Source organism: Myxocyprinus asiaticus, chromosome 7, assembly GCF_019703515.2.
Source record: "Myxocyprinus asiaticus isolate MX2 ecotype Aquarium Trade chromosome 7, UBuf_Myxa_2, whole genome shotgun sequence".
Taxonomy (NCBI): Eukaryota; Metazoa; Chordata; class Actinopteri; order Cypriniformes; family Catostomidae; genus Myxocyprinus; species Myxocyprinus asiaticus.
Window position 1 is genome coordinate 22,480,468 of NC_059350.1, and position 19,149 is coordinate 22,499,616.

At 37.6% G+C, this 19,149-nt stretch overlaps 1 protein-coding gene across 2 annotated transcripts in view; it reads right to left on the reverse strand.

Annotated features, from left to right (window-relative positions):
• LOC127444316 (cAMP-dependent protein kinase catalytic subunit PRKX-like) overlaps window positions 1–18,912 on the reverse strand; it is an 83,123-nt gene extending 64,211 nt beyond the window's left edge. For both annotated transcript variants that reach the window (XR_007897796.1, XM_051703605.1), the window contains exon 1: window positions 18,229–18,912. Coding sequence is in view for 1 of the 2 variants with exons in the window: in XM_051703605.1 (XP_051559565.1) it covers window positions 18,229–18,385 (157 nt within the window). In the remaining variant the exon portion in view is untranslated. The remainder of the gene's footprint in view (window positions 1–18,228) is intronic.
• Window positions 18,913–19,149: the final 237 nt, after the last annotated feature.

Genomic DNA, 19,149 nt, shown 5'->3' on the forward strand with positions numbered 1-19,149 from the left:
ATTTATAAAATGACATTCCATATGTAGGTAATATATCCAATATGTAGGTAATGCCTGCCAATTAAAAGCTTAAGCAATTAATCACTCATTATTCTTCTTCACTTACTAGATAATATGTGATAATTTCACAGACCACAGATTAGAGATTTTATTTCTTATCACTCTAATTCATGTAGGCTACGGTACATATAAATGCACACATTTCCAGACTTGTACATTACTCTATTATCTGAAAATATAAATGAGACATGCTGTCATTTAGAGTCACCCACAGTGCTCTCATGTAGCTGGTGGTCAGGTGATTCAATGAAAAGATGTATCTTTCTGATGCTCAGCCTCCTCTACTCCATCAGAAACTGTACATGGTCCATCTCTAAATTACATTTTTGTTCTGCATTCCAATAGGGACCTTTTACAGCTTCCTATTAACAAGGAAGAGATGAGTTACTTTTCCCTAATGCTGAGATCATGAACATCTATAATGTATAGTCAGACACATGATCTTCAATTAAAACAACATAATTTAATTCCGTGTCAAGTTGGTGGAGGCAGATGGACCCTACTGTACATGACAACACAACATGACAAGTTTTAATGCCACATCAAATGAGAAAAGAACACAATGGACATGTAACTCCTATCACTGTCCACCTCTGTTACAGCAGATTTTCATCTTAAAATGCACATGAATAATCATGTGTGGCCTACTAAAAAACATTACATAAAATCAGTGGAAAATTACGACAACTGTGGGAGATCTTACAATTGAAAGATTCTATTAATACGAGACCATCAGCAACTGTGAGAAATTAAAGGTGATATGATTCTAAGTTTTTAGAAACCCCAACTGGGTACATCAAATGGTATTAAAAATAAAAGAAATACATTCAGTTCATATGATGAACATTCAGTTCACACGTAAAATAAAATTAGCATGCACAGATCATGGTAAATACCATTAAAAATCATCTTAAAATAATATATATATATAAAACCTATAGCCTATTATCATAATATTAATAGAATATGAATGTTAATACTTATAATGAAGTTCAGTGCAAACAAATAACGTAATGGTCAATCTATTAAAAATGTATGTAGTTGAGAGATGTCTAATATTAATGTTGAATTAAGCTTTTATATGTACGTTAGAACTTTATAGTTTTATTAATTTAAAAATTCACGCAATGATTCAGTATAATTTCTGTCAAGCAAACTCTCAGTCCTTAACCAATGTAGCTCCTATCGCTATTACGAGTGAAGATGAAGTAATGCTCGTTTGCAGTCATTAAAACTTAATGTTCTGCTTCACTGAAATATGGCGCGCCTTTCTTATTAGCGTCTGTTTCCATGGTGAATCGCGGATTCGGCGATCTGCTGAGAATGCCTTTCTGAGTTCACCGTGAACGCGCACAAACTCTGAGTTTCAAACTCTTGGTTGTGTGAACTAACCCCGCGCAGGTGTTCTGGAACCAACATACCCAGAGTAAGCAAGGAATGGGTTAATCAACCAAGAGTTCAGGGTATATGTGATGGTACGTTAACCCTGCTTTCTGGAATACACCCCAGTTCAATGATCATTCTGTGAATCCTTCAATGAATACAAATAAATAAATAAATAAAATGTAAAAAAAAAAAAAAAAAGAAGTACAAAACCTGTCATAATTACTAAAAAAAGAAGTTGACAAAAAGATCTTATGCACTATCTTGGGATATCACAGTCCACGTCTTGTCACATCCGTCTCCGATTAGTAGCCTAACCAAACATCTGCCCATAGATCTCTCTATGGACGATAGTCTGTTTTTATAAATAATTTAAACCACTTGGATGAACTTAGCAGTAAACATAATCCATTTAATAGTTTGTTTTTTGTTTTGTTTTTTTGCGCTTAACACAGCACTTTACCATGTGTGTCATCTTGCACTTTAATGTATTATAGTATCTGAGCGAGGCGATCAAATTTAATCCGGTTCATGAAGAGCTGCTGTTTAGGTTACTCCAAAACGATTAATGTGCTCAACTCAAATCCGAAGAGACCACGTTTAAGTCTTTTAATATCATTGTTTTCACAATTGCAACATGTTCATGTTTATTGTAAATATAATACAGCTGTAGACACAGGGACTGTTACAAGACTGGGAAGGACGAGACGAGAAAGTGGGGATCCAACTGCAGAACTATTTATTAAGGAACTCAAAAGATGAAGGAGAAGAAAACAAAGATGAAACTAAAACACTGGAGCAAAAAGGGAAATCAAACATAACAGCAGTTTGCTGGCTAACTAGTAACATCAGTAACTAGTAGCATCATAAACTAATGCAGTGTTTCCCAACCTTTTTTTTTGCCACGGCACACTTTTTACGACTAAAACATTCTACAGCACACCACTATCCTACATAGGCTAATCATCGTCAATATTTTTCCTTTTCAAGAACTTGTCCACGTTTTCTGTCCGTCTTAGTAGCGTGTTTACTTGTAATGTTTGAAATTCGGCTATGCAAAAAAAACAAAAAACAAACAAAAAAAAACAAGTCACATAGGTAGGCTACGCTGTGTGAGGTCACAGATGGCAAGAGCGCTAAATGGGTAATGAAAAAAACAACAAATTTGCTTCTTTTCTAATTTGCAGATTTGTTCTTGCAATGCCACAACACATTACAGGGATGCAAACTCATGAGGGGCGAAAAAGGTAAGACAATCACTGGTCCACGAACATTTTTTCTGGGGATATTTGTTTTAAAGAATAAGCTAAAAGTACCAATTCCAGCTATTTTAGTGATTCAAGTTTATTCAAGTTTACAATTGTGCAGAATTAGCTGCAAAATAAAGAGTATTTTGGTGAGGCTTGCTTCTCTTTCACAAATTTGTTCAATTTTATTAACTGATTAGTTCAGTGACCCCTTCTGGAAATGTCACTAGGTGGTGACAAATGAGCATCTTATGTGCTATGAGTGAGTCAGTGAATCATTTTGAGTCGTTCATGACCGAAATCTACCAAGAGACTTTATAGTGTTTAAACATTAAAATAACAAAGCAGATCTATAGTCTTCCTTCAGTCTGAGCATTATTTTTCATCCAAAAAGACAACAATAATAGTCTAATAATAGTGAGTTTCAATAACGTCCTTACCTTCTCCTTTATTAAAACTTGCATGGCTACAAATCTACTGACTTCAGTATAAGAATTATAAACACAAAGCAGATCTACAGTATCATTTTCCTACAGTAGCTTTAGTATTTAAACTGCTGAGCATGGCTATTATCAGAAAAGACCACAATAATAGACAAATAATAATAATTTTGAGTTTCAGTAATGTTCTTTCATCATTGTAAAGCGCATTTCACATGAGTTGAGTCGAGGTGTCAATGCTCCGTTCAACGCAAGCGTCAAGCGCCACATTGCCCTCCACATGACAAGAGTTGCAGAAAGCAACACAGAGGGGAAATTTTACGAGTTTGCCATGTAAAAAAGCGGGAGATGTGCACAGTAAACATTGAAAACATATTTGAAGAGAGAAAAAAGCTTGCAGTTGCTTTGATAGCAGAAAGTAATAAAAGGACTCGTTTATGTTTAGGTCTAAGCGTTTTCTTGGTGAATTTAAATTAGTTCACTAACTGGGGTCTCTGATATTCTTAAACGATATGGTAATATTTAATTAAAAGAAATTATTAGACATTCAATGTCTCTTCACAAATTTGGACAGTTTTTAAATATTTCTTGTTGCTTAGTACTCTCAAAGGCATTATTGGTGAAGCAAAAACGTGTGTGAAAAACACTTCGGTGTAAAGTGGCGTCACTTCATAGACTTCAATGTATTCTGCAGCGCTGACGCGAGTCATGTGAAAGACCCTTAACGCGTATAAATATCAGTCACTTTTGCACATTAATCATTGCTCTTCACAATCACAAAAGTGACCGATTATGGTTTCAAAACGGCTAATTTCTCCGAAAGGTGAGGAGTTTGGATCCCTGATTTTTTATTTTTTTTTCATGCATTTATTTATTTTGTGGAATTTGATAATTTTCCACAGCACACCTGACAATCTTTCACGGCACACTAGTTGGGAAACACTGAACTAATGTGCTAACAAACAAACAAGAACCGACCAAGACTAAGGGAAACATGAGGGCTATATATACACCCATGGGTAATGACAAAACATAGAACACCTGGGAACAATGATGGGGAACAGATGAGTGTGATCAAAATGGTGCAAAAGGAGGAAGTGGAAGTGTAGTCTAAAAGTCCAAACATAAAGGGAAGGTGATGGGATAAACACAAGGCAGTTCGTGACAAGGATATTTTCACCTGTATTATTTATTTACATTGCATTCAGTCATGTCTCATGAGTGAACACCTCCCCAATTATCGCACTAAAACCATGAGGATATTATTCCATGTTTGCAACAATGAAATGATTTCCTGTAATCAGACTTTGGGATGGAAATGTTTCTTTATTTGAATTTTTTTTTTTTTTTTATAACATCTTATAACATACATGGAGATTATAAAAAGCAAGTACATGAAAGCAATGTGATCATTATCATTGCTCATACTCTGTACAATCTTTCCTCTGAATATACTTTTGTTTTTGTTCCATACTGTATACCCCTGTCTTGTTCTAATGCTCTTTAATGTGTAAATGTACAGCTGCTTGTACTATATTCTCGCATTCCTCTAAAACGTATATGTATTTATACTAGGTGAAGTGCTCCTTGCTCATATACTGTACATCCTGTTTACAATTAAAAAAAATAACATGACACCGTTTTTCTTTGCCTCTTCATCCATGGGTAATGATTAAAAGATGAGGTAGGTACATAAAATAGACCATAATAATACGCACTATGGGCACTGCCATTGAAATGGCAGCGGAAATGTGATAAAGGCCTATAGATGCATTATTAACAATCTTAGTGGGCCGGTCATTTTTTGACCGGGAACACAAAAAGTGTTAGCAAAATGAACAACACAAGGGTTAAATATTTTGGCTAATTTGATGATGCTTTTTTTTTTTTTTTAAACCCAGCAGATTCCACCTGGGCCTGGTGATGAGTGCTGGTATATATATTTATAGGTGTAAACCAAGGGTGCCCAACCAGTCGATCGTGATCGACCAGTCGATCGCAGACTGCTTCCCAATCGATCGTGAGAGTAAACTGCACACTGGTTTACCCTCACTCTCTCTCTTCACCGTTCCCACATGTCTCAGATACTTAAAATATTAATCATAAAAAATTACAGCGATGAAATCAGGAGCTAAATTCGAAATCGCATACTAACATAGTACTCATACTATTTCATATAAATGTATGGCAGAAATAGCAAGAGTAGTATGCTAGTATGCTAATCCAAATTCTGCCAGGGTTTTAGCTGTGCATGCTGGGTATGGTTTGTTGCTATGGTTTTAGCTAGGCACATTACGTTATTAGTAGGGACTCGCTGTTACAGTGGAGAGGTTGAGAGAGCTGTGACTTCAGCAAAGTAAAACGCAACTATGGCAGAAGCCAAAAAACTGAAAACATATCATTCATTCAGACTGGGAGGAGGATTATTTTTTTGTTTATTCAAACTCGAAGTCCATCTGTCTCATTTGCAATGCAAGCGTGGCCTACGCACCTGAAAATCCGGGAACTGAAGGTGCAGTTAGCAGCACAGCAGTCCATTTTTACCAGGCCAAACACCAAGGGTTTTTGCATCTTATCGTGTCAGTCACGTTCTTGCAAAACATAAGAAGTCTTTCAAGGACGGTGAAGTTGTGAAAGAAGCATTCGTCGAGGCTGCAGACGCACTATTTGGTGACTTTAAGAATAAAAGTGATATCATAGCACCATGGCACTGTTACACGGCGATGCGAGGGAATGGCAGAGGATGTCGAGGAGCAGTTGAGGAAGGATATTGAACAGTGTGAATGTTTTTCTCTTCAATTCCACGAGTTGACTGATGTCATGGATGTGGCTCAGCTATGTGTTTTCATCAGAATGGTTTTTGGAGACATGGGTGCAAAAGAAGAGCTACTCACCATTTTGCCATTGAAAAGACACACTAGAGGCGAAGATATTTTCCAAGCTTTCATGGAATTTGTCAACAAGACCCAACTGCCCCTCTTCAAACTCATCTCTATCACAACTGATGGTGCTCCAGCAATGGTGGGCCGTACTAGCGGGTTCATTGCATTGTGCAAACAGAGTGAATATTTCCCGGACTTCCTTAATTACCACTGTATAATCCACCAGCAGGCATTATGTGGTAAGATTTTAATCATGAAAGAAGTGATGGATGTTGCAATGAAGATTGTGTGTTCCATTCGGGCCAGGAGTCTACAGAGAAAGTTATTCCATGTTCATTTGGAGGAGACAGGTGCAGAACACACAGACCTGTTGCTGCACACGGATGTTAGATGGCTGAGTAAAGGTACATTTTTAGAGAGATTCTCAGAGTTGTTGCCTGAATTCAAAGATTTTCTGAAGCTTTCAAAACATGCAGAATATGCCCAGCTAGAGGACTACCAGTGGCTATTGAATTTAGCGTTCCTGACCGATCTCACTGACCTGCTGAATGATTTTAATTTAGAGCTGCAGGGTAAAGATAAACATGTAATCAACATGATCAGTTCAGTGAACACATTTAAAAGCAAGCTACAACTGCTGTCAAGTAGGCTGCAACACAATGACCTGCGGAACTTTCCTCACATGCAGGCAGAACTTAAGAGTCAGGGCAAAGACTTTGTGTAGCTTGACAGTGCATGTTATGAGGAGCAAGTTCAGAGCATCTTGTAGGCGCTTTACAGACTTTTCATCCATTGAGCCTGTTGCCAGCTATCTGTGTTTTCCATTTGGCCCAAGTATCGATGTGGACTGTATTGCCTCCATAATTGTATCAATGTTCCACTTGGATAGCTCTGCTGTTGTGAATGAGATTCTCACACTGCAAAATGACATTGAGATCAAATCCAGGGCAACACCTGGCATGAATGGAGAGTTCTGGAACTTACTGTCTGAACAAAAGTATCACAGCCTCAGAAGATGTGCTTTCAACTTGACAATACTTTTCAGATCAATCTATTTGTGTTAGTGTGCTTTCTCTCACATGAAAATCATCAAGTCAAAGTACAGATATACAATGACTGATGACCACCTTGTGGCCTGCTTAAGGCTTGCGACCAGCTCCTACTGTCCTGACTATGAGAAACTAGTTGCGTCCTCCCAGTGCCAGAGGTCCCACTAAGGTAGAGAAATAACTTTGTCACTTTTCTAACTAGAACTAGGTTATGTTTTATTATATCTGATTAGGCCTACTTTTCTGTTTGTTTTGTGCATATTAAATATGTAGATACGCTATGAGTAGCGACTGTGGCTTTCTGTTTGAACTGGTAGATCTCGGCACACTGACAAATTTAAAAGTAGATCTTGGTTTAAAAAAGGTTGGGCACCCCTGATGTAAACACATTTTAAACAGATTCTCTAAAGAAGCTTGCTACTATAAAAACTAACAACAGAAAAGGTTTCAATACCACTGGACTGAGCATGACCAACAGTTCCTGTTGTCAGCCTGCTCTAGCTTGCTTTAAACAGGAATCCAGAATGGCAAGCTTACTCTTGTGAAAAGGGCATGTGACTAACAGTTTTGACGCAAGTTTACAGTGGAGATGTTGCACAAACTATACCACAATCAAAAGACAATCCTGAAAAATTGTTTGCCTGTTGACTATGTAATACCAGAGAACTGTGGCTAGGGCTGGGTTATTATAATTTAGAATATTTCACTTAATACTTTTCTCTCACTCTTTTTTTTGTTGTTTTTTTTTTAATTTGTCCTTTCAATTTTGCTTAGTTTTTGCTCTATTATTGTTAGTTTTAGTTTATCAGTAGATTTAGTTTTGGTATTTCAGGGTTGCCAAAGTCTATTAAAGATATCATTTGAGATATGTTAAGTCAAGCATACACTACACAACTTGCAGTAGGTGCTCTTCGACTCACAATCTTGCTTTTCATCATGCTGTTGAGCACACTACAGGACATAGTGCATCAACTACATGACCATTCATCTCCAACTGAGGCCATGTATTCATCACTGTTACACCTGGTTATCTCTTTTGACCACTTCTGTTCGGATTTCGAGGAAAGAGTAGCTGATTTCATTAAGACATCAATCATTACGTCTGTGTTTTTCTGAATGATAATAAAGTGACAAAAAGTAAGACTAGAAAGCACTAAAAACCAATTTTTTTTTTTACATTTTATTTTCAAATTGTATGCTTATTTCCTTTTAAATCCGCAGGTAACTGGCCCAAAACTGTCCGTTATAGCATAGCTGCCTTAACGTGATCCCGTTTCAAATGGATCGCATAAAATGCATCTTATAATTAAGATAACAAAATTAATTCACTAACTCGCTCAGTTTATTCTTAATAACATGTCAACAAAGTGAAAGAATGGCTCGACACCACTGGCACCATTTACAATGGATTAAAATAATAAAATTGTGAGTGATGATTTATTTTCTAATAATTTTTTATAATTGCTTCCTAATACCTTGCCCTGCTCTTTCCCTCTCTCTATATTTCATTGGATGTGGCTCATTGTCAGTCTCTCACTCATCAGGACGGTGCGCACTAGGGCTGTCAGTTGGGCAGAGAAACCAAATTCAAATTTTTACCTTAAATATTTTCAAAATTCGAACTAAATTAGAATTTTAAAGTCAACTGATTTTTACATTTATGTGGTTTCCTTAGTCCACAAGAGGGCGCATTAAATGTTATAAACCATAAAGCACCGTGTTATATTATTGCAAAGAACATTCCTGGCTGTTAAAAAAAACAAAAAAAACAAAAGAGCATTCCATTTTCAACTAATGTGCATAAAATGAATAAATAAAAAGTTTTAGTCAATCCATATTCTCAGATGTTAAGTCAAAAGTAAAATGGGGAGGGGGAGGCCGCTTTAATAGACAGTTCACATGGTGTTACACTTGCACTGATGCCACAGTATACAATACCAAACTCATGCTTCATCATAACAGCAAAATACCACATTGTTTTTTATTAATTACAGTTGTATGTATGGTAGCAAATAGCAGTGGTATTCAGCTGAATTTGATGAGCCCAGGCCAGGTGCTGTTCAAACAGATGGAACACAACAGAATGGAACAGAAGGTAAGGATATCAAGACACTTTTCCAAGTTGAACTCCTTTTCTAACAAACCATTTAAAAAAACTCATGTCTTCTTAATCTGAGAAACATTTATAAGAGAGCAAGATGCAACAGTCAAAGACCTCCACCTACTGTAAGTGGCTGTTCACACCGAATGCTTTTTCAACCATCCATTTGTTTTTCTATGCACGCTAGACGAATGTCTTTGTTTCTCTTTGTTTTTGTTTATTTAGCATCTCATACAGGAGCTCTGTTTTTTTGCTGTGTCTAATTAAAATTAATTTCAAAAAGCATCTTAAGACACTTGCTTTCTGTTAAACTGTATTTGTTGCACTGTCTCTAGCCTTTTTTAGTGCAAGAATGCAATCGATCTACAGTCATAGTCAGCACTTGGCACACATCCAAAATTCAAATGCACAGTTTTAGCATTCGAATGTGCATTGTTTTCTTAAATTCAACGAATATTAAAATTGTAATTTGACAACGTTATTGTGCAGGAGTGCACACACAACAAGATGTGAGATCTGAGACTTTTTGTTGCAGACCAGTCACCAACTCAAAATGTAAAAAGGAGACAAGCTTGAGTCACGTAGTGCACATTAGGCATTAAACGACGTTAACATTTCTCAGGGCCATTTAGTATTATCGATATCTAGTGGAATTTTCTGGAACTTTAATGAAGGTGGGTTATAAAGGTTTCAAAATGTATAATACATTTTATTTTAGTATGTTTTGGAGTCATGAAAATGTATTATAGTTTAGTTTAAGTTTTTTTTCCCTATTATGTAAAGTTTTATTTTTATTTAAGTGAACAGAATTTGTTTTAGTTTTTGTTAATAATATAAACACTAGTGGAGGGAATCTTTAACATGTTGAAACTTGTGCAAAATATTTGTGTACACATTCAGAACTGAACTGCTCTCCTCCTCACCCTGAGGCCTTTAAACAATGAGCTGTCCTTTCAGTTTCACACAGACCAACTTAGAGGCAGATAACATCAACACAACTACTAATAATTAAGCTATCAGGCCTTAAGAAGAATAACTAGACTCAATTTAGATGTAATGTGGATCACCATGATTAGGTCATGAAGACTTATTCAAAATGTATGGAACATAACACTGCTGTCACCTTGGGCTAAACATCACCAGTGCTAGTCTGGACTGACAAATTGGTGTTTTTCAAAGTGACTTTGGCCTGTAATTTAAGAACAGGTTATTCTCTTAGTCAAGATGTTTCATACGTGGCATGAGTAATAACCCTGTCAGTTTTTGCCTAAAATAACATGGCACTAAAGAGAACCAGAAAGTGCTTGCTGCACAGAGGAAGCAGCATGCTGTTGCCATACAATTCAAGATAAATAAGGGGGCCTGTCTTAAAATATGAACATTCTATTAACAAATAGATGTTGTTCACTTGTATAGTATTGTGCAAAAAGTCTTAAGCACATTAGATGCTCCCAGAAACATTTGTCTTAAGATAGTTATTTTAATCTTCTGCTTCAGCGTCAATAGGAAAATTTTAGATTTTCAAGTATTCCTTTTGCAAATAGAACAGAACAAAGAGACATGCAACAAATGGTTTGGCCCCCACAGAGCCCAGATCTTAACATCATTGATCGCGTTTACATGCACGTTCTTACTAGTGGTCAACCGATATATCACAGAGGCCGATAAATCGGCTGATATTCTGACTTATTTAATTATCGGCATTGGCCGATAGATTTTCCCGTTTGGCCAATTCTTTTCTTGAGGGCACCAAAAATCACCTGTTTGCATGTGAAGCGTCTGAGACATGTAAATGACCATCATGTGTTCATCATGACGAACATGCCATCGTGTTACTACAATAACAGACCAGTGTGGGGGTTTAGGTATCTCAGTGAGTAAAGACACTGACTACCACCCCTGGAGTCACAAGTTCGAATCCAGGGCGTGCTGAGTGACTCCAGCCAGGTCTCCTAAGCAACCAAATTGGCCCAGTTGCTAGGGAGGGTAGTCACATGGGGTAACCTCCTCGTGGTTGCTATAATGTGGTTCTTGCTCTCGGTGGGGCGCGTGGCGAGTTGTGCATGGATGTCTCCGCGGTAACGCGCTCAACAAGCCACGTGATAAGATGCACGGATTGATGGTCTCAGATGCAGAGGCAACTGAGATTCCTCCGCCACCCGGATTGAGGCGAGTCACTACACCACCACGAGGACTAAGAGAGCATTGGGAATTGGGCATTCCAAATTGGGGAGAAAAGGGCAGAAAAAAAAAAATGTAAATAAAAAAAAAATTATAGACCGGTGTGCAACACCGAGTCATTTAAACGGTCTGCATATCAGAGCCGCGGCAGACGTGTTTGAGCTCATAATGTTAAAATGCTCGCCTGATTCATTCTCCCTCTCTCTCCTTAACAGTTCCCTGTAACTTTTAACTGTCTTGTCTAATGATAAAAAAGCAAATATCAATAAAACTAATATCATATACCATCTGCAAATATGCGCATATCTCGTTTAAACAGATGTAATAACCAACCTCACACAACTTCAGCAGATCCATCATCCTGTGGAGTGCTCATAAATCTTCCTCTGAAGCACGTATTCTAACAATCTCTCCTCAACAGTTCAACTTTTCTTATGATTAAAAGACAAATATCAATAAAACTTCTATTTTATACCGTCTGCAAATATGAAGATATCTCGTTTAAAAAGATGTCATTCACGAAAATCTAGCGTTTTCTTCCCTTCGAGCGCTCATCGAATATCTTCCTCTGAAGCGCGTTTTCTATCAGCCAGAATCAAAAACTTCAGGATCAGGATCAAAAGTTCCTCTCATTCACAAATCATGATGGTCCGCCTGTGACAATCCAAGTAGGTGATCCAGTCCATTTAAAATGGCAGGAGATGGATCCGCACAAGCATGCGAGTGCAACTTCAAGGCTGCGTCCGAAACCAGGAAACTGCTGCATCCGGAGGCTGTATACGGAGGTACGATGAAAATAAGGGTCTTTTCAAACTGTTCGGAGACCAGTTTCCTTAAGAGTTCCATTCATTCAAAAACAGCTGTCAATTAAGCCATTAACTGATTAGGCAGCAAGGTAGCAAGTCAGCTGCCTACATTTTCGGATGCAGCCCAAGGTAAAAATGCTTCACGTGTGCTACAAGTAAATGTCTTATTTACTATGCACTGTATGTACAATTGTTTTGATTCTATATATTTTTTTGAGTAAATGCGATTGCTAACGTGGACATGCCTTCCATGGTTGCTGGACTACTGTGTGTACTGTTATTTCCTTCTTCCTAATATATCAACAATTTCTTCATGTGCAAATAAATTACTAAAATTTGATGACTAAACAGAAATCTGAAGAAACTGCTATTTATCATTTAAAATACAATATAGTTTGGTTTTTTTTAGCAATTTTATGTTTGTTATTTAATATATTGGCCACCCCGCTCTCTGGATATCGGCATCGGCCATTAAAAAAACCCATATTGGCCAACCACTAGTTTTTACACCAATTTTGCTTAATAAGCCAACAACATGCGTGGTCATGTAAACGCAATAAATTACTTTTCTTTAACGGTGTAAGGTCATAAATGGCTAAGAATAAACCGATCGGCATGGGTAGATTTTTGCCAATTACCTGATTTTGTGTTGCATGTAAACATGCACAGTACTGTGTATATATATATATATATATATATATATATATATATATATATATATATATATATTTATTAGGGATGCTCCGATCGATTGGCGACTGATCGGTATCAGACGATATTCATGTCCTATGACTTGATCGGTGATCTGTAATTTGGCCGATCGCATAAACCGATCGCTCATGTCACAAAAGACGTGTGGCTCCTTCAAGACATCAGCAGCACTGTCATGGCATCATGGAATGTGGGGAATACTGGCATCAGAGATATTCTATACTGAGATTACAACCTCACGCTTTTACCATAGGAGAGGGCGTAACGGTCAATTAGCGTGTTATGACAATAAGTCACCATTTGCAGATACTATACAAATGAATGGGGAAAGCCATAAAGTGGCACCTACCTGTCACAAAATAATCAGTGACTTCCCTTATAAAACAGCAATTTTATCGTAGTAAACGCCACACATAGTTTACTCAAAGAATTGTTTAGTGTAAAACATATTGAAGATTGGCAGACAGGCGGTCATTTCATTAAGTGATGAACTGTTTCCTCAGTAAAGCAGTTTATTCATTGTCGGGAAGCATCTCCTCCATAGACATCCATTCAAAAAAGAACAGCCTCTGGTCTCTTCACCAGTGTTCTGCCCAACATTGTAGGCTCCACCTTCAGATGGGGTCTGACTGCCATTTTGTTGTCAGACAACAAACTTGATTCAGCAGTTTGGACAGGTATGGCGAATATGAAAAGTTTGTGTACTATGCTGTTAATGTGCCGTTTAAAATGCGACAAGGCAAAGCAAAAACAGCGCAAGCTGTGAAACAGTCCATATTATCATTCATGGTGGCAGCTTCTTAGTCTCTGCTGGGCACAGACATCTCAGTAATAATGCGGGTTACAACGTGGTGTAATTCAAACACTTATTAAATATCTCCCGATTAAACAACATTAACAATAGTAGCACCAGTAGAGTCCAGAAACGTGCTCTCTTTCACTGCTTTCCTTCTTTCTCTTGCCCTCATGAGAGAGCGTGTGTTCCCCTCAAAGTTCAAGCAGCAACGTTTGAAAAATGAACCATTAATACAATCATCCAACTAAATGAAAAGGCAGAAAAGGAATTTATAAATATAATAATTATTTATACAATATTAAGATACCATAATCTTACGTCTGTTCTAAAACTCAATTCTAATTGGCTGGAATACGTGCAGTTCAAACCGTTGAATGCACAGGTAGTTCCAATCAGTTTTAATCATGTTCTATATTAATGTATCATCTCGCTGTCCTCCGTAATAACACACTGCGAGAGTTTTATGCCTCTGTTCAAATCAACTCTGGACACAAATATAGTGTCAGAGCTGGGATTAAACATCACATCATAAAACAACATCATCAATTCATACAGTGTCGTCTTTAAATCAACTGTGATGCAAGGTGGAGAGAAGGTAACAGGGACCCATCCAATGTGTCTTTCGCAGTCCGGCAAGACGATTTACATTGTAATATGATAAATATTCATATAAAATGGCTGATTTCCTCAACATGTGCACCAACCGCTAGAGGGCACTCCATGATCACATATTGCTGACTGAAGCTCTCAATGGAGACTGTTTCATAACACGCAGCCTTATGCTGTTTTGAAATCGAGCAACGCCACATCGGAATTTTATTCTTAATTCAATCAATCATGCAGCCTAAATGGATACCATATGGATGTCTCAGAGATCAAAGTCTGCAGGATTAGAGCGCTTTGGATGATTTTCTCCACATCATGAACATTAAATGCTTTTCCAACTGTCATATCAGCAATGCTGCTATTTTCTCATTAATGTGAAAATGACAACGAACAGGAATTCAATATTACATGTTCTCAGGAGTGCCAACCCTTCTACATTATGTTGCTATTATTATTTCTGGACTGAGTATTTACATTCACAGTTTTTAAAGATTGTCTGGTCTCCAAAAAACTATAATAACCACGCTGTGAGATTAGAATGGACAGATCTCTAGATCAAACAACCTGTAGATAAAGTTAACCGTTATTTTTTATTCTTTCAGTCAAATTTGCGCTGCATTAATTAAAAACAGCTTTACCTAATCAGTGCTAGCAAGTGACCATTGTATAAGGGGAAAAATCCACGGCTACCTGTGTGTTAAACGATTTTAAATGCACAACGTGGAGGCGAAGAACAACCCGTCGCGAAGTGGAGGTACATTTAAAATTGTGGATTATCCCTTACTTACATAATGCAAAAATAAAAGAGAAAAAAATAAGGAATAATAATAATTCTATGAAATAATGACAACGAATCAATAACCAAAAATGACACATTAAGTTTAATTGCACCTATGGGTTATCAGTTTGTCTTCAGTTTGACACTATGCTTAAAAACAAAAAAAAAAAAAAAAAAAAAAATTATATATATATATATATATATATATATATATATATATATATATATATATATATATATATATTATATCTTAATATAGAGAATATTTTGTTAGCCTATACTTGATTTAAAGTCTTTTTTTTTTTTTTTTAATAAGCCTTTTTAACTGTTTTTGTCAGCAAAAACTAGGCAAAGTGATATTACTAGGAAGAGGAAAATTCAATTAATACTAATAACAGTGCGTAGAAAGCTTACATACAGCCAGTTTTGACAGAGACCCTGATAAAAGGGGAAATTATCTGTATCGGGATCGGTATCGGCCAATCAGGTGACAAGAAGATCGGCAATCGGTACCGGCTGTAAAAATCCTGATTGGAGCATAAACAGCTCTGGGAACAATTAAGAGACCACTGCAAAATTATCAGTTTCTCTGGATTTACTATTTATAGGTATGTGTTTGAGTAAAATGATTTTTTATTTTTTTATTATTATTATTATTCTATAAACAACTGACAACATATTGTCATTTAGAGTATTTATTTGCAGTTGGGTGACTTTATGCCTCTCCTGGCGCAAAAATTCAAGCAGCTCGGCTTTGTTTGATGGCTTGTGACCATCCACCTTCCTCTTGATCACATTCCAGAGGTTTTCTATGGGGTCCGATCCTCCACCAAATTTCACAGTGTGTGTGAGATACTGTGGCTTGTAGGCCTCTCTAGGTCTCTGTCTAACCATTAGATGCCCAGGTGGAGGATCGGTGATGATCTGGGGGTGCTTCAGGAAGGCTGGAATTGGGCAGATTTGTCTTTGAGAAGGACGCACGAATCAAGCAACGTACAAGGTTATCCTGGAAGAAGACTTGCTTCCTTCTGCTCTGACAATGTTCCCCAACTCTGAGGATTGTTTTTTCCAGCAGGACAATGCTCCATGCCCCACAGCCAGGTCAATCAATGTGTGGATGGAGGACCACCGGATCAAGACACTGCCATGGCCAGCCCAATCTCCAGACCTGAACCCCATTGAAAACCTCTGGAATGTGATCAAGAGGAAGATGGATGGCCACAAGCCATTAAACAAAGCCAAGCTGCTTGATTCTTTGCACCATGAGTGGCATAAAGTCACCCAACAGTATGTGAAAGACTGGTAGAGAGCATGCCAAGGGGCATGAAAGCTGTGATTGAAAATCAGGGTTATTCCACCAAATACTGATTTCTGAACTCTTCCTAAGTTAAAACATTAGTATTGTGTTGTTTAAAAATGAATATGAACTTGTTTTCTTTGCATTATTCAAGGTCTGAAAACACTGCATCTTTTTTGTTATTTTGACCAGTTGTCATTTTCTGTAAATAAATACTCTAAATGACAGACAATATTTGTATTTGGAATTTGGGAGAAATGTTGTCAGTACTTTATATAATAAAACAAAAATGTTCATTTTACTCAAACACATACCTATACCACTTCTGGAGTCACGGGTTCGAATCCAGGGTGTGCTGAGTGACTCCAGCCAGGTCTCCTAAGCAGCCAAATTGCCCCGGTTGCTAGGGAGGGTAAAGTCACATGGGGTAACCTCCTTGTGGTCGCGATTAAGTGGTTCTCACTCTCAATGGGGCACATGGTAACCCAGTGGGCAATTGATGTTGAAAAGACATCAAACAGGTCAAATATGCAAATCAAACTGATGTCAAAAACTTCACGTCCATTTGACATCCACACACTGATGTCCTATTCTCAACCACCAAAAATGACACAAAAGTAATAAAATGTAAGAAAAGTTTTTGATGTCAGTTTGAGTTGCATATTTGACCTGTTTAATGTCTTTTCAACATCAATTGCCCTCTGGGATGTTGTGGATCACGGAGGGTAGCATGAGCCTCCACATGCTGTGAGTCTCTGCGGTGTCATGCACAGCCAGCCATGTGATAAGATGCGTGGATTGACTGTCTCAGAAGCGGAGGCAACCGAGAATTGTCCTCCACCACCCGGATTGAGGTGAGTAACTGCGCCACCACGAGGACCTAGTAAGTAGTGGGAATTGGGCATTCCAAAATTGGGGAGAAAAAAAAGAGATTAAAAAAAAAAAAACCTTACCTATAAATAGTGAATCCAGAGAAAATGATAATTTTGCAGTGGTCTCTTAATTTTTTGCAGAGCTGTAAATATATTATATATATATATATATATATATATATATATATACATACACACACACACACACATTTTACTATTGTGGGAGTACAAGAGAAGGTGTGTAATGAAACTAATTAAAATGTGTTAGAGCTGTGAGTGAACTGTGAGGTCTTCAGGTGCACGGGGAACAGAAAGAACAAATAACGCATCATATTTGGTATTCTGACTGGATGAAGCTTTAAATACAGCAAAATAACTATCATACATTACAGATTAGTACAAGTAAATAACCATTGTGAATTTTAACATTAGCAATGTGCTGATGTAATTGAAATACTGCACAACGATCTGATCAACAAATGACATTCTTTTATATGTATAACAGTTACAGCACTATGCGAAATATTTAATGGGTTTTGTTTTGTTTTGAATGTGATTTGGGCAGTTGGGCGTGTGGACTTTCTGTCTCCATTCTTTGAAGCACTGTTAGTTTAGAGAATGACTCATTTAAAAACACCTTCACATATTAAATCACATTCCTGTGATAAAAAGTATCAAATAACAAATGTGCACAAATAGCCTAAAACTTAATTCCATAGGCCTTGCTCTGTAAGGAAAGGAGGCAGGTGTACCTGACAGCTAATTTCTGCAGTCAACCTCATGGGAATTCCCAGGGCAACTTTATATCCTCCTAAAGCTCTGGTCTGTCTCTGTGTGCAATTGTGTAAGCCTGGAATCAACAACTAAACCCTGAAATACCACAATATTAAAGGCTCTTACACGGGGTTGTACATATTTAGGAGAACATGAAAATATAACCTAACAACATTTGGGGGAAATAGGAATCTCATTTGTTCACTGAAACACTGTTTTCACTTTATCTAGAAGGACCAACTTACCAACAGTGGCAATAGTGTCCAGGTCGTCTAGACTGTAGGTCCTGTGGGTGGTCAGGGATGCGGCCCCTGCGGTGGAACTGCCTGCGTCTGTCCTGCCACAATCCCGACCAGAACTGCTTTCATTATTTATTCCAGCTTTGCCTTTTGTTGTTGCCATCTTCTTCTGTGTGTTTTCCTATTTCTAGCCACAGTAATTTATATCTTCTATATATAAAGTTAAATCTCTCCCCTTTTGGAAAACGAGCTATCGATATTATACACATTGATCTGTTTCGGTCAAGCTACCATCTCCTTTGTTCGTACAAATGAGACCGTGACTCTCCGATATGATAACCAGATATTGTCAGGTAAGAAAACACTAGTAAACAGCAAGTCATTAACATATTAAACAATTCATGTTAATTGAAATGTCACTGATTATCTAGTTTATCACGGACGTCCCGGTGCAACTATTGCACGTTAACAAAGACAGGAGTGGACAGGATTCAAGGATTTAAACCTAAGTCTTACGAAAACAGGAGGTTTTCCGGTCGAATTTTTCAGGAGCAAGGATGGTGTCTGGAAGTTGTTTTCTGGTCCTCTGATGTAGATTTGCTAGATGTGATAGGCATTTAAATTATTAACTTCCCCCTTCCGTCTCAATCTAGAAACCTGAACCCATTTCCCTTAAAAACATCGCTCAGCGGCAAGGAAGCAGAGAAACGCTTGAAAACGGACAGACAGCGGCGTTGACGAATCATATGCAGCACACTTGCTGACATGACCAATCGAGCGATAGAAAAGGCGGAGCATTCCTTGACTGACAGCTCGCGCGCGTGTATGTATTATCCCCGTGGTTCGTAGCACATGTAGATACATCGTAGGTATCACCACGCCTTGGGTATGGGACACTCGTGGGAGGAGCATATGCGTTGTCGCCAG